The sequence below is a fragment of the Microchirus variegatus genome, assembly GCF_963457635.1.
Source record: "Microchirus variegatus genome assembly, chromosome: 23".
Classification (NCBI taxonomy): Eukaryota; Metazoa; Chordata; class Actinopteri; order Pleuronectiformes; family Soleidae; genus Microchirus; species Microchirus variegatus.
Genome location: NC_139824.1, coordinates 6,109,924 through 6,133,296, shown reverse-complemented (window position 1 = coordinate 6,133,296; position 23,373 = coordinate 6,109,924). Strand labels below are relative to the sequence as shown.

Here is a 23,373-nt window from a genome sequence, read left to right as displayed (position 1 = left end):
TGACAGCTGACGTCAGCCAATGACTGCACAGAAAAGTCCGTGACAGGCGGGGCTACTTTCGAAAACAACTCGTGCCGCAAATACGTCGTGGAGTGTCGCAAAGCGTGCTAAGCTGCAGACCGTTCTGTGTCACGGTGGCCACATTGGAATTACATTTAGGAAACTCTGTTGCAGAAAAACATTAACGATAATAATGGCAGACGATGAGAAGCTACCACCTGGATGGGAGAAAAGAATGAGTCGCAGTACAGGTAATAAAAGAGGAGCAAGAAGAAGCTACATGAGCTAGCAGGTTTGCTAAAATGGCAGTATGTAGTTGCTCCTAAGCAAAGTTAGCTTAGGAGCTAGCAACACAAGCAGCGAGGTTTACAACTGAAACTAGGCAGATAAGGAGTTTATATTCAGATAAAAGAGGTTGATAGTAGAGTCAGGTATGCCCGCTGCTGCAGGTGTGTAATGGGACATGGGTTGTATGTGTATTTATCAGTTTTGTCGGTGTGACCCATTCAATCTGTCAGGCCCTGCATGACGTCATTCTGCTCCAGTGCCGCGCCTGCACGCTCACCTGTGCCATTCAGCTTTTACTAGTCATAATGACGTCACTTTTCATGTGTATGATGGATATCTACAGGTCAGTTGCCAATATCTACAATTCAATTCTGCAACTGAATTATACAGTACATATATTTAATTCCAGTTTCATTCTGAAAGTTAATTCAAGATATCTGTCCTCTATCGATGTTATCTACATTGTCCTTTTTAGATATCTTGAATTAAGTTTCAGACATTCGAAGTTAAGTTGTAGATATTTTGAACTTGGATTTGTGACTAGTCATAAAGACGTTGTATATCAATATCTGCAACCAAACTGTAGATATCTATGATGGCAAACCCTGTACATACAAATTGTGAATGTGACGTCATTCGGACTAGTAAAAATTGAATAATGGATATCTGTGGTTCAATTAAATTTTATTTGTATAGCGGCCAATCACAACATTCATTATCTCAAAACACTGTAAATAGTAAGGAAAAAAAACCTTTATAATATTATAGCGAGCAGAGAAATCCAACAATTCACACAATGAATAAGCACTAGGCATCAGTGGAGATAAAAAATCTCCCTTGAAAAGTAAGAAATCTCTGATGGAACCAGGCTCAAAGATGTGTGGCCATCTGCCTCGACCAGTTGGGGGTGAAAGGACAAATGGGGGACAGAAAGGACAAGACAAAGGTGAGGTAGTGACAGAAGAGAGCGAACAGGAGCAGTTGTGTCAAGTTATCAGTCCAGACAAGACCATTCTGAATCAGTTATGACATGTTTATAAAACTACAATACCATACAAGCAGCAGCAGAGATTGTTGATGAAAAGTTATACTCATATCAACTTTACTTATAGCATAATAATAATTACGATGGTGCTGATATGATATGTGATGTCATTTTGACTAGTAAAAGCTGAATTACAGATATCTGAAAATAGTTTTGCCTTGTAAGAATCAGGGGTGGGTCAAAATATTGTTTTGGTGATATATCGTCACACTTCCTCATACAATTCGATAATCAATACACCAGGGCAAGGTATTTTAATTAACAAATTATGGAGCTCTTAAGTAAACAGTCAATGTTTTCTGCTTTGATGGTTCACTCTTAGAAGGCAATGACAACTTTTAGGGCTGCAACGATTAATCAATTACTAAATTAATCATCAACTATTTTGATAATTAATATTTTCTAGTTTCTTAGCACCATATATCAAAGAAATCATTAAAACCGAATCATTCTGGTGTGGACAAAACAAGACATTCAAGAACGTCATCATTTCAAGGTTTCTTAAACATTGATCAATGTTTTCTGGCATTTAACGGACTAAACATGTATTTAATTAATTGAGAAAAAAATCTCAAGATTAATTGATTATGAAAATAATTGGAAGTTAGTTGTAGCCCTACTGTAATTTTATTACTTACTTTGGAGAACTTCTGATTATGGAGGGAAGACTAGCCCCAACCCCCCTGTTATTACCCTTTTTAAAAGAGAGCTTTGAAAGTAAAAGATGCATTAACGTAATGTTGTACAATGTGAGTATGAGACACGAGAGGGTGCAAATAGATGCACTTTTCAAACTGTTCTCTCTTCACCCACTTTGTGTCATTGAACTGTAGGAGGTGCTATAGAGTCAGTCATCCTAGCCACTGATGAGATTTAAACCACTAACACTGATATGTTAATCTGTTTCTGATGGTTTTGGTGGAATAAAGCAGGTATAAATGATTTGTGAAATAAGAAATTATGAACATTTATCTCAGATTGGGTTGCAATAATGAATCGATTAATTATCGACTGCGAAGTCAGTAGCCAATTATTTGATGGCTTTTTTTCCCCTCACATGTATATCCTGTACATCACTGACTATGTATCTCAAGGCCAGGGATTGTGTTCATGTGACATAAAAGTAATTAGCCTGTAATCTCTTAAACTGCTGCGTGCCCTTATTATATGTAAGGAGCTTGAATAAGAAACTGTACTATATTTATCATAGCTCTGGGATACAGAATCAGTGTATAATTTGTCATTAAAGCTAATGATGAATAATTCCTCCTTTTTTAATTGTGTGTCCAGGCAAAGTGTACTACTTCAACCACTCCACTAATGCCAGTCAGTGGGAGCGTCCAGTAGGAGACGGCCGCGGAGAACCAGATAAGGTTATTATGCTCAATTTTAAATGTCTTTGTGGGAGTAACACTATGTTTAATAATGCATTAATCTTCAGTAGAGCTGTTCCATATCAAATTCCACATGATACGACAGTCATATCACTATATTAACAATAAAGCTGCGTGATGAAGTGGGGTTTCCCCTCCTGTCATTCATACAGTCAGCATCACTGCTGCTGCTCTTTATCAGAGAACTTGACTTGACTTCTGTTCATTCTCACAGTCTAACCAAGGCCTTATTCCTACCCTTAACCATAACTCAAACATTAGCCCTAAACTTATGGAAATTATGCCATGTAACAAGGATGATGACGAGATAATTTATAGACATAATAAATGATTAAATGTGTTTATCAATGGACATATACAGTGTGTTTAAAATTTAAATTTATTCCATTTTATTTGTGTTTGTTATATTTATAATTATGCCCTGCAATGGACTGGCGAGCTGTCCAGGGTGTACCCAGCCTATCACCCTATGTCATGGAAACTGGTATCATCAGTATCAGTATTGGTTTGATCCTGGTCAAATGTAAACAAAAATCAGTAAAAACATTTAAGCTGAGTCATGCTTGGGCTGTTTATTTCTTCTTTTTGGGAGAACAATATACATTTGGAGAATGATGTCTTTGAAATGACTTGGCACAAATGTGTTGTTAACAGCTTCATAATTCATAAATGGTCTAAAGTGACTGTATTGGATTATATCGTTATCTGTAGTTTGCGATGTCGGTATCGGACACAAAAAAGTGGCATCGTCCCATCCCATTATTTTCCATTTTGTTTGTTTAGTTGACAGTGACATTGTGCAGCGTCTGCACCAGAGTTAGCTCTCAGCTAGTTTTCGTCACATGTCCCTAGAAAGGACGTAAACAACCTAAAACATTTTTTTAAATTAAAATAAAGCAAATCATATTCACAACAAATGTAAAACAACTTATCAATATGATTAAATGCAACACCTATACACAGACACATTTAGAACATCACCAACAATAACAACAACTTATCATAACATTGAAACAAGAGAAATATCAGCAGCAAGGCACACAGAAGTATCAAAGATCAAAAGGACTGGGTATTGCTGCTCATTTCCTTAATCAATGCAATTCTGATTCACAAGGAATTTATTTCAGGTTATATACCAGTTTTGCTTGTCTAAGAAAAAGCTTTTCAAAGAGCAAATGCTGCAATATAAAACATATTAATGTTAATATGAAAAACTTACTGCAAATTAGTTGCATTATGCATATTATTTAATATGACCACACAGCTCAACTCTACAGTACAGTCATGGGTGATAAGTCAAACCTGAACATTAAAAAACCTGTTTAAGTTTGTAAACAATCCATCCTAGAAACAGGGTAAGATGTTTTAAAACAATGAACACATTTATATAAAGTTGCACTGTACTGTGCTCGTCTGTCCTCGACTCTTTTGGGATCCATTTTCTTGCATATTCTTTTTAAAGTCTGGATACTTATGACAGTGTGATGCTGATGTGTCAAAAGATTAAGTTTCTCCGTGTTTGTGAAACCTCAGTACAATTCCCTCAGTTGTTAAAACTGTCCTCTTCTAAAACAACAGGTTAGAATATTATGACTTTATTCTCGTAAATTTACGACTTTATTCTGTGAGAAAAAAGAATTATCAATGTGGCCTTAAAAATCCATCATAGAGTTCCACTGTTATCACTGTTCCTAAAGCCAAACTCAATGGAATGCATGCATGATTGACTGATGCTGAAGAAGCTTCTTTGGCATGTCGACACTAATTAGTCTGTGTTCTGTTTTAATTGCTCAGGTACGCTGCTCCCACCTCCTGGTGAAGCATAATCAGTCGCGTCGTCCCTCGTCCTGGCGAGAACAAAATATCACACGAACTAAAGAAGAGGCCTTGGAACTCATTCAGAGTAAGAAAGGCAGAGGAGGGGATGGTTTTGGTTTGATTAAAACATGATGTAATCTGTTCATTCTTCATCTTTTCTGTGCAGAGTACATAGAACAGATCAAGTCTGGAGAGGAGGAGTTTGAGCATCTGGCCTCTCAGTTCAGTGACTGCAGCTCTGCCAAGAACGGTGGAGATCTGGGACAGTTTGGTAGAGGTAAACACCCAGCACACTGACTACATTTGATATATAAACAAAGAATAAACTGTTGCAGTGATGAAGTCCAGTGATTGTGGAGCATACAAATATTATTATATATAGAGACGTGGAGCGTTTCAGTTTGGTATGGTATCCCTTTTTTGTGTTTCCATTCGGAATGGTACCAAAATAACCGACTACAATCATTCCAAACTGTTTTTTTGGTACCCTTTCCTTGGGTTACCAGAGTAATGGCACAGTACGGGTGGGGCTAGAACCACAACAGTTGAGCATCAGAAAAGCGTCACTCTCTTGTGACTAGTGTTTCTTCAACGCCTGCAGTCTATTCTCATCCAAAGCTTGACATCTTGTTGAGATAAACGGCCACAAACCGAGCAGAAAAAAAACTAGCTGCTCCATTATCGTCTGTTGTGTCAAGATCGATGTATGTTGTTGGCGCAACGGTACAACGTCAAGCTACGTATCTCGCTGACATCAGGCACAGTGCACACCCCGCCTACCAAGTAGAGTACTGTTCTCAGTCGAAACGCAAGCCTGAACGAGTGCTTTACTGATCCAAACCATACCATAATAACTAATAATTGTTGTTGTTACACAACTCGTTTCCATCACTATAGTATATTTGGAAACGAGTTGTGTAACAACAACAATAAATGAAACAGTGACACAATAAACTAAGCCAGAGGAAGTAAAAGAAGACGTTGACGAGGAAGATGGCAACAACGAATGCAAGCGCAACAGAGGTGGGGCTGTGACATCATCATATTGATTATGTATATATGAGACCCTTTTTTTTCAGTTAGTTTAAAAGGACAGAAATATGGAAATACTTCTTGTGATTCCCCCATGTCCCTTAGCATCAGGTGACCCTGTTCTGACTCCTAGTTTTAATTATCACTGATTGTTTTATTACTTATTTCACTCCTCAGCTGCTGTTTTAACACAGGAAACATACATACAAATGCACAACAAAGGGTGTGTGACTGTGATTGTGTCTGTTGTGTGTTTCAGGTCAAATGCAGAAGCCTTTTGAAGACGCCTCCTTTGCTCTCAAGGTGGGCGACATGAGTGGCCCTGTGTTCACAGACTCTGGCGTCCACATCATCTTACGTACTGGCTGAAAGGAAATACCTTCCACATACTGCACTATTCCAAACATCCACACACTCACACCTTCACACCCAACCAGTACCCCAATTTATTTTAATGACAGACCCACCTGCCAATCCATAAAATAATGGGAATCACATGTTCGTATGTGACAATTGTCCTCTTCCAAGCTCTATAGAAAGTAAACGGTAAATTTCATTACACTGAACATCCAGGTGTGTTGCAGATCATTGCTGTGTGAGCTGTTATTACTGTGGCAATGCAAGTCTATGAAAACTGTTTCTGTGATTCTGAGACACACTGTCACATAATGGTTGACAATTGAGAATGTGTCTGTATTCTGAAAAGCTTTTGTGTGTGTGTGTGTGTGTGTGTGTTCTTTTTATGTGCATGTCTTGAAAATGACCATTTACTGTATGTTATGGTTTCCCCCTCTTTTATGGTATGTGTGCCAAAGCGATTCCACTTCCTCTGTTTTTGCAAAAAAGAGATTCTTCAAGACGTTTTAAGATACACACTTGTTCGTCTATATGTTAGGCAACGAGTCAAACATAATGAGAATATCTTTTTTTTTCCCATTGTCCTCTTCCAAAAGCACATTTCCATCACCCCACCCCCTTCTGAGGAAATGCAAATATGGCACCACTAAAAATGAGCAGGTTTTAACAGTCGGCTCCACGTCTTTAAGAAGCATCAAGGTTTAGATGAATTATTTTGCTTTTGTGTCTTTGGAGCTCTTCTTCCATCAATAAAGGAGTTTTTTTTCTATACGTTCTGCGTTATTCCTCTTTTTTCAGTTTCTCTTGAACCTAATCATAGGTGTGTGTGTGTCTGTCTGTGAGAGTTATGTGCAAGACTTTGTGTAGGATGAGCTGAAATGATGGAAATGTGTTAACATTTCAGCACAGAGGTTTACAAAAGATGTGCAACTTTTTATATGTTCAAAATGCAAATATCTTCATTTATTAATCCTGCATCAATCACTGGAATCTGCAGGTGGATCATGACCAAATGACTCAATGACAGCAATACACTGATTGTAAGAAATTCAATTCAATTTTATTTGTATAGCGCCACATCACAGCATAGGTTATGTGATGTATTTCCACATTTCACAAATTCAATTTGATATATAAAAATAAAAAATTGACTACCTTTATTTTATAATGTAACAATAAGACATTCAGTTGTGTCTATTGCATCATTAAATCTATTACACTCAACATTATATCTTATTAAATGTTGAGTGTAATAGATTTAATGGTATTTAAGCTTGTTTGGTGTTTTAATTACCACGTTATTACAGGGTGTCAGCAGGATCTTAAAAAGTATTAAAAGTTGATAAATCAATTTTGGGAAAATGAAGGCCCTTGAAAAGAATTAAAAAGTCTTAATTGCTATTTTGTGAGTTATTCAATTTTGTCCATACAGTTTGACTGCAAAAAGTATGCATGAATGCATTTATTTTCCTCCGTTGCGCGTACATGTGATGTTGCGCATTTTGCGACAGCGAATGCGATCCTCCTGGCGCGAAATAATATCCGAAATAAACTTGATGTTTATTTTTATAAACCTTGCCTTTGGTTTAATTTATTCTTTGTATTCCTTTGTGTGGTTGTGCTCTATACATTTCATTGCAAACTAAAACTGTTTTGTAAGTAATATTGTAAATATGTGTTGCCGATTACTGCTTGAAGTGGTGACATGGACTTAAAATATTTTGAGGAGGTCTTGAAAAAGTCTTCAAAAGTTATTGAAATTAACTTGAGGATTCCTGCATATACCCTGTATTATTATTATTCACTTAATTGTTTGACATATTTCTCTGTTTTTGATAGGAATAGATTTATTTTGCCTCACAAATGTGTGAAGTTTATGTCATTGTTGTGACACCTGCATGATGAAACATCATCATGAATTGCAATATCATAATGAAATATTTATATATTATTAATATTTATATTTATGAATTATTATTATTATTATATAGTTATAATTTTAATGGTCATGTTTCCCACCTCTTGACCAGACTAGACACTCACTGCCCCCCAGGTCATTTGAGTTTGACACCCTTGTAACCTCATCTTCAACTAACTGTACAGTACAAACCAGTGCTAACCAGCATGCCACACTGGGACCAATGGAAATGGTGGTCTGAAAAGGCTTTCGAAACATGATGAGCCAATAATGATCACTTCTTTATATTTAATTGGTCTCTCAGTCTAAATTGAACTGGATAATCTTCATCAAGTGCAGAATTGAGTGGAAAACCAGACTGTCAAACATATGTCAATTCTTTAAACTTCTTTATTATATTTACATTTAATGAATGAGGGGGAAAAAAGGCACATGTTTTGATTATCTGTGAGTGGTTTTTTACAACTGTTCACATGCCCAATCAGAATGACTTTTCCTTCATATGAACCTGCTGATGAACATAAATCATGCACTTAAATTACTGCTAAGTTCATGTTTGTGTGTTAAAACTAACCTGCTAAAATAAGGTCATGAGAGTATACTAAATTAAATGAATGACGAAATTGTTGAAGGTTACTGTTGTTTTTGCAAGGGATGGAATGCTGATGGTCAGCCTGCAGAGCCAATAGAGAACAAACATCCATCCACACCTAAAGTGACTCCAACCCCAACAGGACAAAAGGCCTTTTGTTCAAAAAGGATTCAAACCAGCAACATACTTGCTGTGAGGTACAAGTACTAACCACCACACCCCCATAGAGCCAATGGAACTGGTCCAAAAAAGCCTTTCAAAACTCCCAACTGATCAATCACTTTGTTATACTTTAAATTGTTTTTTTAAGCAGTTGAATGTTTGGCCAAAAAAACTTGTAATCTTAACTATTCAATCTTGTCGCCAAAAGTGTGATTGTTTCTAACATTGACATTAAAACGTCATGCTCTTTACAAACTATTTACAAACTTTATATAAATATACCCATAACTATATTTTTCCTTTTCTGTTAATAATTCTTGTGCATCATTAAAATGATTTTTGGAGCCTAGCATATACTCTGCTGTAATAGTTATTTTACAGAGATTTACTGCAGCGTTTAATTTTTACTTTTCAAACCAAACAAACGTATGTCAGTTAATTGTCGATTCTAGCAACCAAATCTCTTTGAATGCATTTTTTTTTTCAGAATAAAGTTCTGGAGGACATTGTCATTTTTGTGAATATAAGCGAACAATATAAGCCCACAGGCCACCAGTTACTTGCCACTGCTTTAAATTCTATTATTCTGACAGTTTACACTGAGTAGGAGAATCTCTAACAAATGCAGAACAGAGGAACACACCTGGCACTGATGTTCAAAAAGAGGAATAATAAGACCTGGAGTGCAAAACCAGAAAAAATTGTCTACCAATGTAATATAGTTAAATTACTGATAATTATCTGCATATTTAGTAAATGTGTCCTACTAGTGTTGCCAATTATAGTCAAGCCATCACCAAAGTCTTTGTCTTTGTGATAATTAACTTACAAAAGCTGTATCCTATCTATGTATCCTATACCAAGATATACTTACACTAATGGACAGGCATTGTTTGTTGATAGTTGTTGATGGGATGGTGTTGATGTTGTGTTGGGTTAAATTGGTACAAGTTGTGTTGTTTGCCAAAGAGGTTATTTGCCATTTTATTTAACCCAAATGCACTTGATTCTGTCAACTTAACCACTGTGATGCTGTGATACAGACATACATACAACAATATGCAGCTATTACTTTTCTGCGAACAATGGGAAATGTATTAATAAAAATGAAAATAATAAACTTTAATGGAGGGTTGCCAGTTCAAATCCCAATTCACTTTGCTCCCCATTGATTGGGTTAATCTGACACTTTTAAATGAATCCCAGCTATAGATGCATTAAATATGTGGGTCACTAAAAAGTCAGACACAAGTCAAAAGCAAACAGGGAATCAGATAACATACAGCAAAACACAATAAAACTACAGCCAATGTTATCTGGTGTTAACCAGGCTAATAAAACTACAAAGGTAGTAGGATAAGAATCAGATCATATAAGTCATATCAACATTTTTACACTGAGTTATATTTGGGAAGGTTTATTGCCAGAAATGTAATATTAAATAAACACTCTAAAAAATAACAGTACAACTTTATCAATGCCGTGGCTTTAATTTGCGAGCATTAGGATCAATTTCAAAACAAAGGTCCTGGAGTAATGGCAGGAAGAACACAATGGGGGTCGATGATCCAAGTTCACAAACTTCAATAACGTGTGTGTCCACCATTAGCCTCACGCAGAGCGGTACACCGACGTGGACATCACCAGGTTGTCGATTGTGGCCTGGGGGATGGAACTGGAACTGGAACCCGCTGTCGGACACGCCTATCCAGAACATCCCAAAGGTGTTCGATAGGTGACATGTCTGGTGAATACGGCGTCAATCAGTTGTGTTGCCACAGCTGTAACGCTCAACCCAGCACTCAGCATGCCAATGGCACGCTCCCTCATGATTTGTGACATCTGTGGCATATTGACAAGTGGCAAAAGTCCACATTTTGGTGTGCCCTGTTATTGACCAGACCATAAGAAGTGTCTGTGCACTGGTCACACATATTGACCACCACTCTGCCATGCTCCATGACTCTGGTGAGTTGAAATACTCAATCTGAGATTGTAGTCAATAGGAGTGGCCAAGTGACACTGGACTACTGGGTTTGAGCAAAACAAATCATTCCATAAACAAATGCATCAAGAATCTGATGTGTTTATAAGGCTCGAACCCAGGAACCTGGGTCTTCTTGCTGCAAAGGCGAGAGCGCTAACCACTACACCAACCGTGGGGCCCCAAAATGAAAATCCTGTTCTAGTTATTTTCTCTGTCACCTGCTCTGATCGTAGTTTTTAAATCATACTTCCTGCCAAGCTTGCTCTTACTCGGTTCCTAACTATCAGTAACTCATCCTCTATAGTTCTACAATGCAAACATGTTAGCCAATAATTGCTGTGTTTCTCAGTAATTATGTCCTTCTGCCTTAGTTCTCTTGTTCTGTGTGTCCTCCAGTCTCATCTGATCATCATGCTTCATTGTCACGAGGTGCCAGATTTGTTAAGTGTATTTGTTTTGTGTAGTAGTGTCTGCTTAAGTTTATGTTTCATTTCACATTTTGGTGCGTTTGTCTTCACTTCCCCTTTTATTTTGGTAACGTTCAAGCGTTCCTGTCGCACTGACGCTTCATCTGCTTCATCTTGACACCTCCCCTAATTCCCTCATGCACTTCACCTGGTGATCCTCAGTAATCACTCACACCTGGCCTTGAGTCCCTCTTCCCTATATACTATAGTGTCCCCAGTCCCTCAGCCGTGTGCCAGTGCGTTGTTTATGCTTCCAGAGAAATTCAAATTCCTCGTACCAAAGTCTGTCTCGCTATTTTGCTCAATTAGCTCAAGTGCTAAGTTTTGTTTAATTCTCTACGTTGAGGACGAAGTATTCCTGATTTTTTTTGTTTGATTGTTTCAAGAGGATAAGACTCTTGAACCTTTCGTCTTGCCTCCAGCCTTGTGTGTTCATTCATTCGCCAACATTCATCCCTCATCAGTCTCACAGGTAATAACCATCATGGCCCATCACCAAGAACATCAAACTATTATTCTCTTCAGTGAGTAAATGCATTTTTATTTCACTAGTCTCTCTGGATAGAAATGTATATATTTTTGACTGAACTAGTGTTAGTATTGACTACAGCCAGCCCCTGGTGTCTGATTAGGTCTGTCTGTGACTGTGCTGTTGTTGTATTTGTTGCTGATTTTTTGCTTTTTATTGTTGTTATGATTGAAAATTTTCTTATGTCTTCCTTGTTATTATCTTTATGTTCTGATCAAATGTTTTCGTATGTCTTCCTTGTTATTATGTTCCATGAAGTGTCTTTGAAAGATGCTTGTAAATACAATATATTATTATTATTATTATTATTATTACCTTTATGTTTTGAAGGTAATTATTATTGTTTTATTATTGTTTTATTATTGTTATACTCAACGAAAATATAAATGTACAAACTTGAAACAAAAATAGAATGTCATGACATTTGCTCAGATTCTTGATGCATTTGTTTATGGAATGATTTGTTTTGCTCAAACCCAGTAGTCCAGTGTCACTTGACCACTCCTATTGACTACAATCTCAGATTGAGTATTTCAACTCACCAGAGTCATGGAGCATGGCAGAGTGGTGGTCAGTATGTGTGACCAGTACACAGACACTCCTGGTCAATAAAAGGGCACACCAAAATGTGGACTTTTGTCACTCGTCAATATGCCACAGATGTCCCTGAGCTGAGTGCTGGGTTGAGCGTTACAGCTGTGGCAACACAACTGAATGTGCATCATTCCACCATCATTCCAGACCACCATCGGCAACCTGGTGATGTCCATGCGCCGCCGGTGTACAGCTCTGCGTGAGGCTAAAGGTGGTGGTGTTCCCAATAAGACAATTTGCTCTCTCATCATCCTCCTCTTCCTTGCATTGTTTTTCACAGGGGAAGCTCATTTCACAGTGTAGATGTACAAATAAAAATGGTCTATATCGCCAAACGAATAACACACAACGACCAGCTATCTGTCTACAGACCTCCCTCCAAAGTCACTAATCGCGTTTTATGTGATCATCACGTTCCCTTGTTCTAGTTGTTAATTTGCAGAATTTATGTCCAAATAACTGGACTGAAATGAGCCTGACAACAGGAGTTGACAATCGGCATGTTATCTGACAGAATCACTGCCAACATGTATATATAAAAAAACAACCTTTGCACTCTTGATGGAAAAAACAAGATATTAACTAGATGTGTATTATTATATTATATATGACATTTCCTCTAAGTGGAAGGTGTGGTTTGTGCACAACAACCACTTCCAGTCAATGCAGGAATTATATAGTTTTAGTGTCCACGACCTCCGATATAAAAGTACTGTCACCCTGAGACTCGACAGAACCTCGACAGCCTCAAACATCCTCGTCTTATCCGCTGACTTCACAAGTACATGACGAACTCTGCGGGAGCCGAGACAGGTAACATTGTTTTTCATTTACTATAAAAATATTCTGACCTTTTGAGACAAACGTATTCATTCATTGTTATTGCATTTAATACTGTAAACCGATATTGAGCTGCTGAAGTGAAAATGAGCATTGTTTAAAACCTTTTGTCAGAAATGATTGGATGAATTCACGACCACACCAGTACAGACTGATGTAACTAGGACCTCTAGTTACGAGTACCTTCATTAGTTTATTAGGCAGTTGACCTTTTAATATGCAGCTTTTTTTCATATTTTAAGGGAAATGATTATATATTCTCTCTTATTTTATGAATAAAATATACTTAATTATTTTATTCTATTTTTATGAACTGGTTAAAAGCATAACCCCTTTTTCTTTTTTTACTTAAAACCCATGTGAGCTTATAAAATGTATCGTATTTTTGCAGAGAAACTAAGAAATCTTCATTGTGCTTTCTGGAACATATTCAGTGTCATTAAACTGGGATCTGGTCCTGATGGAAATTAAAAATGTAAAGGCAGAGCATTCAGGAATTATGCACCGGTGTTTGTAAACACAGCAGAATAAAGTTGGCCCCTCCTCCTCTGGAGCCTGTGATCAACGTATGAACAACTAGGCCTCAAAAGTATTAGTCCTTTTTGATTTGAATTGTTGTTTTAGAAACCATACAATGTCATTATTTTTCAATCGCCTTATTGGATCGCATCCAGGAAATGTAGAGGGGAAACAAACAGGTTAAAGTGTCTTTAAAAGATTTAGTGTGACCTACCCTTACACGGTAAACAATTGCACAATTCTTCTTAAAACTGGAGTGGAAGCTTAATTAAGGTTACTGGTAAAACGCTTGGGTCATGCGATAGTGTAGTGGTTTGCGCTGTTGATTTGCAGCGAGGGCCTTTCATGGAGTTTGCATGTTTTCTCTCTGGTACGCTGAGTGATTTCCTTCCTCAGTCTAAAAACATGCAGAGGTTAATTTAACACCCTAAATGGATGTTTTATGCCTTTGTCCGACTATTTACTGGTGACAAATATCTGCTGTGAAAAAGGTGCATTACACCAGGTTTATTCAAGCCATGCTTGTCATGCTAGTGTTGTGTACATATTGTTGTATTGTCTGTACTAAGTTTTGAAAACCCAAAGGCATTGAACTGGTTTAATTACTTTACTTACTCGATTCAAGCTCAGTGCACATTAATTCTAGGTCACTTTTGTGATTTTACTGCAAAAAACAGTTGTTTTTTTTGTAAATGTCACAACTATAATAAATGAAATTTAAAGTGTTGCATTGGCATCAATAATGGTCAAGCCCCGGCTAATCCGAGGTGGCGGTAAGGGGCCCCCAAATCAAATCCAGCTTAGGGCCCCATAAAGGCTTGGGCCAGCCCTGTTGTAGGAGTTTAACTCTGTGAAAGTTTGCTTATAAGACCAACTTCAATAATCACAGAATTTGACACATACAAAGGCAGTGGTGCCCTGAGACTTTTGCACAGTGCTGTATGCGCTGTATGCAGCAAACTCGACTTTTAATGAATCACAAACTCTTTTTCTTTAAAGGAAAACATTGGCGTCCTTGTTAACAGTCTCTGTCTCTGACTCCAGCCATGATCGTCCTCTCAAACCACACTCCTCTCCACCTGAGTCTGCTCCTCCTTCTCTTCCACCACTCTCCTGTCCTCTCCATTCCTGGGTCGCCAGTACTGTGTCAATCCACTCCCTTTATACCGGGTCACAACCTGGCAGGAGAGGGCTATAATATGGTCACCATGCGCCGACAAGGAGCCTACGTGGTTGACGTGAAGACTTACCTCGACTCAAATGGCTCCTGTGAACTTCAGCATAATCCTCTTCAAGGCAACAAGCTCCAGAAGGTCAGTTAAATCGCATACATCTTTTGCTGCTGCTTGTGTTGCGAAAAGGGTAATTGTGTATTTAAATTAAAGTCACTTTGTACGATGCTCTTGATCAGCACCAGGACCAGTATGCAGGGGGAACAGTCATTTATCATTGACAATTCTACTTTGGTGGCTTTAGTCAATTTTGTGTCATATTGTAACCTCATATCTCTAAATTGTTGTCTTCATATGATTGTTTTTCAGGCACCGCTCTCTGTAGTGGATTGGCGCTCATACAGCCGCTGCGCCACAAACCTCTACAGCAGTGTACACACGTCAATCAGGTATCTGTCATACACTATAACTATATATGTTCTATAATAGTGCTGCTAACATGTTTGTATATAATGTATCTTGTCATACATGTACTGTAGCTGACAGGATGAACTAATCTGAAACTCGATTAATACAATAGTAATATGAAGTAAAATGTATATTATTGGTTACTGTTTATATTATTACAAAATGTTTTAAATATACATGTCATCTCAAAGTTTCATATAATTTTATGTCACAACTGTATTTTGTTTCATTTTTATCTTCACAGCTCACTACTTCAGAAATACACTGAGCAGGACAGCACTGAGTGGAAGGTATTTTAATACTTTATATATTGGTGACGTACTGTATATGTTAATGTAGAATGCTGTATAGTTTATCATCTATATACAGTGGTTTGGGACGCTTTAAATTATTTATGTTTCATGTATATTGCCACTCAGTTGTGCTAACCGTGAACCTTTCTCTAAAAGAAATCCTCACCAGATGAAAATACATATATAAAATAAAAATATTTTTGTGATTTAGCAAAAGTGACCTTTCAAAACCCTTTTTTTCTTATTAGCTGGGACTCGATTTTTCCAAGTTTGGTGACCTGGATGTCGGGGGGACGCGTTCCAGTGTTTACAACTTTGCTTCATCCAGAACCAAGGAGGACCGTCACTCCTTCAGCATTCACTCGATCACCTGTAGTCATTACAGGTAGGCTGTCAAGTCCTGCAATCTCGTTAGCACCGAATCAGATTTTTGTATATACAAAGCGTATTTTCATAGTGCCATTGTCTGATTCTCTTCTGTATAACTGGCTAAATATTTACAATAGGAAACATGAAGTAATGTCATGTTGGCACAGGACATCTGTAATATTCACACGGGATAAGAAATCACAGTAAAGCTACCGCAAGTGAATCGATGTATGCCTTCTGACAGCATGTGCGTATGATATTGCTTCGTGTGCTGCAAAACTGAATGCTGCTTCAAGCGCCTGCATGTTTGAAAATCCACAGAAAACTACTCGTAAACATGATATGACGAATGAGTATTTGCACAGATTTTTATATATTCTATTCTCACATGATTAGTAATACCTGGGGTCATTTATCTAGACCCTTTTTTAGCGAGGTAAAAGGCGCTGTAATGGACTAAAATCTCTGTGATGATTACTTTACAACATGGTGGATTATTGGTTAGCACTGCTGTCTCACGACATGTAATTGAATGTTGTATATGATACATTTAATAATGGTATAATTATGACCAAATGTCTTATTATTACCGTTATAAAAACATTGCTAGCAAACATATATTCTACCACCTCGCTGGAAGCTGTGCCTCAGCTACACACTGTGTTTAAAAGACGGTGAGGTCGTGGTCCATGTATGTAATCGATTGGGGGGCCGCCAGTTTGTGACCCCAGCACAAGGGTTTTCAAGGGTTTTCTAATCATCCAATAGCCTTCTAACGCGATTAGCAAACACAATGTAAGATTAGAACACTGGAAATGGGCCTCTATACACCTGTGTACATAAAAACCCGACGTTTGCAGCTAGAATAGTAGTTTACCATTACATTAACAATGTATAGAGTGTATTTCTGATTCATTTAATGTTCTATACATATTATTATTTTTTCTTTTTCTATTCTCTTGAAATGATGTTTAAGTTTTCACACAAATAATTCCTCATTTTTTTCCCCCCATTAGTTACCGACTGTCAAACAGACCACCTCTAAGCTCTGAGTTTCAGAGGGATCTGGCGAGCCTGCCCAATTCCGACACTCCTTCAACCAACGCTGTATACAGACTGATCATAGCGACCTATGGCACACATTATATCAATAAGGTTGGATACGTGCGTGATTTGAAGTGTTTTCAAAACCAAAGAGCTTTAGCTCAACAATACTTTATGTATTTTAGGTCTATCTTGGTGGAAGATATCGGCAATTTGCAGCTATACGTACATGTTTGTCCACATTGAATGGCTTCACGTCATCCCAGGTAAACTCGAGAAATATATATATACATACAAACATACATATATATATATATATATATATACATACATATACTTTGTACCAACTTTTAACACCAGTTCCTTCCCACCTTCTCATCTAGGCACACCGCTGCTTGTCTTTGGGTATCCAATTAGGCCTGGGAAAGATATCACTGTCCCCATCTGTTAAAACCTGCTCCAATGTCCTAGAGAACAGGGACATGGCCACTTCGTCCAGCTCTGGGCTCCACAAGCACTTATCAGAGGTTAGAGGAGGAACAGGTTGGACGGGGGAGATAGCACTCACCCATAATAACTCCGTGGGCTTCCAAAATTGGTTGAAAACCCTCAAGGATCACCCTGATGTTGTTCAGTACACCCTACGACCGTTGTATGATCTGGTGCCAAAGTTGTCACAGAAGGAAGGACTGAAGGCGGCCATTCATGATTACTTGAAAGAAAATGGCATCAAGAGCTCGACCACAAACCTGAACTGTGGCAGTAGTTACCCTAACCTGGATTCAAGCTGCTGTCCTAGACGCACCCGCAGGGGAAATCTGGTGGTGACCATCGTCAGAGCTTGGCGTCTGAAAGGAGATCTTACCGGCAAGACTGAGGCGTGAGTAGAAAACAAATACACATACAGAGCAAAGACACAGTTAATATTACGCGTCAAGCGCTCATACACTTTTTGTTTGTTTTTCTTATATTACAGGTATGTTAAAATGTGGTACGCCAACCATTACCGAAGGACGCACATGATCAGGTCGAACTACCCTCGCTGGAACTCAAGATATTATCTCGGCAATGTTAGTACCAATCTTCTCTTCATAATTCAGCTTCCAGTTTTCTTTACCCCAAATCAAGCTCAGGATCGCCACTGCCCTTACTTATTCTAAATTGTATGAAAGGTGAAGTAAGTAGTTTATAGTGCCATCTAGAGGAGAGGCTGAAATTTACAACAAAGAACTGCTCCTCTGCTCACCCCCTCCCTTCCCTGAGCGCTACGGTATCCTTAGCTGGTCAAATGTCGTCTACCACGGCCGTAGCAGACGAAGCAGAGAGGGTGGAGGCGGGACTTCCGCTACAAGTAAAGCGACGCTTGATTTGTTCTCTCGCGTTTGTCCTTACAGGCTCCGGTAGAAACATGGCGTCTCGCTGCTAACAGTGGCTATGCAACCGCGGCCCGCGACCATGTTATTTTACATGACTTTTTGAAACACTACGAAAATGAAACAAAGAATATTATACAGCGACTAGACAATGCAGGAGCACATAATATGTATAAAAAAGTGGATTTTGGGTTATATAAACCCATAAATACTACGCAGTGTCCCTTTAAACTGAAAGCACTGGAAATCCTTTCTTTGTTCAGTAAAGATTTAAGTGATTCAACAAATGACAGATTTTAATTTTGAGAAAACGATCTGTATCTTTTGTGTCACTGTCATATTTATTTCACTGTTTTGATGCAGGTGGACACACACTCGGGTCTGAGGATTCAAGTCTGGGATAAAGATTTGAGATATGATGACCTTCTGGGCTCTTGTGTGAGGTACCTGAGCAGGGGGACACATCGCTTCACCTGCTACGCCAAGAATGGGGGCATTGAGATTCGGTACACTCTCACCTGTGATCGTCACCTGACTGGAAACCAATGCCAGCAGTACAGACCAATTCCATAGAGACATGCAAATGTACACAAACTGGGGAAACAAATTTCTCTAACTAACTAATATGCAGTCTTTATTATAATCTCTGCATATAAGAATGACTTCTCATTCAGTTGGGGGTTTGGCAAATAATAATTTTTTTACACCTTTTTACTTATAAATGATTCTTGTGGTGGAGCCACTTTAAAAGAATTTATCTCAAGCTTTTATTTTCTTAGATTTTTCAAAACTGTCAAATCCCTGTGATGTGTATTATTACTGTTTATATGAGAATTGGTTTATTGGTCTTTTCTATATGCATATAAATACTTTTGAAATGCATTGTTTCTTATCTTCTCTTGACCACACTGGATAGAACAAGTTAATTTTATTTTTAATAATCTGGACCAACTTCCTTTAAACTTCATTGTCTTCTTCACTAATCTTCTGCCTTGAACCTGTGATGATTTGCTCTGAGAGTGACAGACCTCTCTAAACCTGGAGGAGGTCACTCTGGGTCTGCGAAGCACATGCACACACATGAGCTTTGGTCATGCGTCGCCCTCTCAATTTTATGAGCCATTTCCATTGTTAAGTGCAAGCTGTTGAGATGGAGCAGCTCCTCCTCTGAGTACAAACATGCACACAGGTATGTACTCGAGGAGCAGGTTAGGTGTCTGAGGAGTATCATAGTGACATAGAGATTATTAAAGTGCATTTCCCAGAAACTGAAGGTGTGGTTTTGTGCTGTGCCGCGCTGTAATGTGTTGGTATGGTGAAGATGTGAGGAAAACGATACATAACTACTAGTGTAACCTAGTATTTGTTTTGCCCATGATTGTTACAAGCATTGAACAATGTTGAGGTGCAGGCCTGTGATGATGTTTATAACAAACGTGTGTTGGTTCCCATACACAGACGGGCGAGCTGCAAGATCTTGTTAGAGGTTCAAGAGTTGAATGAAAATCAATACAACTGCACATCAGGCATCGATGTGTCGCTATCATGCAACAGAAAAATGTATGATCTTCAATTTTTCCAGAAAAAAACAGAACTACAGAATCACGTTTGAAATTGCCCACAGTAAAGCTTCACTCTGTCTATAGAACGTTCATTTTTGAACATTTAATTAATTTAGATTGCAATTCAATTAAATTAATCTAAAAGCAGAGACAATTGAAAGATACACAAGTATTGTTATGTAAGTCATTTCCCAGAAATGAAAACTCCAGACAAGGTTTTTATAGTAAAACGGAAGGTGTGGTTTGACATGACTGAGTGTTCATGGCACGCATTCAACAACTAATTAGAATATTATCAGAATAATAATGTTGCATTGTGCAAGACGGCATACATGAATATAAAAGTGCTGTCACTGTCACACAGCACAGCAGAGTCACCGCATCTTCAGTCTCCTAGACTCACACTGCAGAAGTAAAGAGCAACTCTCCTGGAACCTGAACAGGTAAAGTTGTTACTACTACTAGAAAACATTCTGATCTTTTTAGACAAAGTTATTCATTTATTCATTGAGAACATTTTAACAATAATTTTACATGTTCATTATATTATTTAGCAGCTCATTTCGCAAGACGTGTGTTGCGTTTTTGCTGATATGTCAGAGTCAGCACTGCACGCACTGGGGTTCATAGTTTGAAGTTTGGACGTCAGACAGACGTTTCTTGCATTACTGACAGATTAACTGAAGACCAATACAGACAGATACAGACGTCAGGAGCATCACATGAGCAAAGGGGAGAGCTAAAACATGGAAAATAACAAAATGTCAGGTGTCAATATTACTGAATATCTTTGAATTTTTAACTGTTGGTCGGATCAAAAACAAATCGGGCCAAACTAAATCGTTTGAGTGCTAATAAATTTGCTAAGAAAAAGTGAAGTTCAAAGAATGACACATACTGTCGTGCTGAAATGATACTCATGCCTGTTTCCACTGTCTGCCCTTGTGTGAAACGTTTCAGTGTCTGTTTGACTCCAGCCATGATCGTCCTCTCAAACCATGCTCCGCTCTACCTGAGTCTGCTCCTCTTTCTGGTCCACGTCTCCCCTGTCCTCTCCAGTTCTGGGTCCCCTGAAAAGGCCTGGAAGGGAGATCTGGTGGTGACCATCGTCAGAGCTTGGCGTCTGAAAGGAGATTTTACCGGCAAGACTGAGGCGTGAGTAGAAAACAAATACACATACAGAGCAAAGACACAGTTAATATTACGCGTCAAGCGCTCATACACTTTTTGTTTGTTTTTCTTATATTACAGGTATGTTAAAATGTGGTACGCCAACCATTACCGAAGGACGCACATGATCAGGTCGAACTACCCTCGCTGGAACTCAAGATATTATCTCGGCAATGTTAGTACCAATCTTCTCTTCATAATTCAGCTTCCAGTTTTCTTTACCCCAAATCAAGCTCAGGATCGCCACTGCCCTTATGTATTCTAAATTGTATTAAAGGTGAAGTAAGTAGTTTATAGCGCCATCTAGAGGAGAGGCTGAAATTTTCAACAAAGAACTGCTCCTCTGCTCACCCCCTCCCTTCCCTGAGCGCTACGGTATCCTCAGCTGGTCAAATGTCGTCTACCACGGCCGTAGCAGACGAAGCAGAGAGAGTGGAGGCGGGACTTCCGCTACAAGTAAAGCGACGCTTGATTTGTTCTCTCGCGTTTGTCCTTACAGGCTCCGGTAGAAACATGGCGTCTCGCTGCTAACAGTGGCTATGCAACCGCGGCCCGCGACCATGTTATTTTACATGACTTTTTGAAACACTACGAAAATGAAACAAAGAATATTATACAGCGACTAGACAATGCAGGAGCACATAATATGTATAAAAAAGTGGATTTTGCGTTATATAAACCCATAAATACTACGCAGTGTCCCTTTAAATCTTTACTGAACAAAGAAAGGATTTCCAGTGCTTTCAGTTTAAGTGATTCAACAAATGACAGATTTTAATTTTGAGAAAACGATTTGTATCTTTTGTGTCACTGTCATATTTATTTCACTGTTTTGATGCAGGTGGACACACACTCGGGTCTGAGGATTCAAGTCTGGGATAAAGATTTCAGATATGATGACCTTCTGGGCTCTTGTGTGAGGTACCTGAGCAGCGGGACACATCGCTTCACCTGCTACGCCAAGAATGGGGGCATTGAGATCTGGTACACTCTCACCTGTGATCGTCACCTGACTGGAAACCAATGCCAGCAGTACAGACCAATTCCATAGAGACATGCAAATGTACACAAACTGGGGAAACAAATTTCTCTAACTAACTAATATGCAGTCTTTATTATAATCTCTGCATATAAGAATGACTTCTCGTTCAGTTGGGGGTTTGGCAAATAATCATGTTTTACACCTTTTTACTTATAACTGATTTTTGTGGTGGAGACACTTTTAAAGAATTTATCTCAAGCTTTTATTTTCTTAGATTTTTCAAAACTGTTAAATCCCTGTGATGTGTATTATTACTGTTTATATGAGAATTGGTTTATTGGTCTTTTCTATATGCATATAAATACTTTTGAAATGCATTGTTTCTTATCTTCTCTTGACCACACTGGATAGAACAAGTTAATTTTATTTTTAATAATCTGGACCAACTTCCTTTACACTTGTCTTCTTCACTAATCTTCCTCACCTCCTGAGTCTGCCTTGTACCCGTGATGATTTGCTCTGCGAGTGACAGACCTCTCTAAACCTGGAGGAGGTCACTCTGGGTCTGCGAAGCACATGCACACATGAGCCACAGGGGGGGAAAAAATGACTGAACTGTAACGTTCTGTATTTTTTTTCTTGTTTCATCGGTGGTCTGCATGAGCAATAACCTGTAAAAACACTAGTAAGTGTTGTGTTCAAGATACATTACAGCACATGGTTCCACACCTCTGAGCTGAAATGACTGGGGTTAGCGCCAGGTGGCTGAAAAACAAATCTATCAATCTATCATGACAGACAATAAAAGAAAGCAGTTCATGACAACAGGCTTGGCATGAACCTAAAACTTAGTATGTGTGTGTTGAGATGGAGCAGCTCCTCCTCTGAGCAAGATGTCCTCCAGAGGAAAGTTAGGTGTCTGAGGTGCATCATGGTGGCACGTAATATTTCTCAACACCAAAGCGGATATTCTGCACCATCCAAAAAGCAGTTAATGGTGGTGTCTTCAACACTAAATGTTGCATAACCCTTAAAAACAATTTCGAACGATGCATATGTGTTTACAGAATGCATGAATTCAAAACTGTTGCTAAATTGCTTTACACAGCTCACGTTAAAAATTTGTAAATTTGACGTCAAAGTCATCACCTGCAGATGCTGAGAGACGCACACCTTTCCGGCCAGTTATGTCACAGAAAATGTACCGAAACCAACATCACAATAACCTTTTTTGCACTCTTCACGGACAGACGAGATTATTAAAGTGCATTTCCCCGAAACTGAAGGTGTGGTTTGTGCCGTGCCACACTGTAATGTGTTGGTATGGTGAAGATGGTTTGAGGAAAACCGTACCTAACTACTAGTGTAGTTAACTACTAGTGTAACCAAGTTAACTTT

The 23,373-nt window shown here is 38.5% G+C and overlaps 2 protein-coding genes across 2 annotated transcripts; both read left to right on the top strand.

The window, feature by feature from the left end:
• Positions 1–117: 117 nt before the first annotated feature.
• On the top strand, positions 118–6,625 carry pin1 (peptidylprolyl cis/trans isomerase, NIMA-interacting 1). The gene is made up of 5 exons (XM_083909528.1): positions 118–251; positions 2,624–2,706; positions 4,522–4,630; positions 4,712–4,822; positions 5,837–6,625. The coding sequence occupies exons 1-5, from the start codon at positions 194–196 to the stop codon at positions 5,944–5,946; spliced, it is 471 nt and encodes a 156-aa protein (XP_083765654.1). The 5' UTR covers positions 118–193; the 3' UTR covers positions 5,947–6,625.
• Positions 6,626–14,284: 7,659 nt separating this feature from the next.
• Positions 14,285–22,230, top strand: LOC310943691 (perforin-1-like; the record flags this gene model as incomplete). The annotated part of the gene is made up of 13 exons (XM_083909327.1): positions 14,285–14,315; positions 14,587–14,855; positions 15,084–15,146; positions 15,724–15,860; positions 16,861–16,999; positions 17,074–17,154; positions 17,272–17,768; positions 17,865–17,958; positions 18,625–18,781; positions 20,188–20,266; positions 20,784–20,978; positions 21,075–21,168; positions 21,835–22,230. 13 exons carry the CDS (start codon positions 14,285–14,287, stop codon positions 22,042–22,044), a joined length of 2,046 nt encoding a protein of 681 aa, XP_083765453.1. The 3' UTR covers positions 22,045–22,230.
• Positions 22,231–23,373: the final 1,143 nt, after the last annotated feature.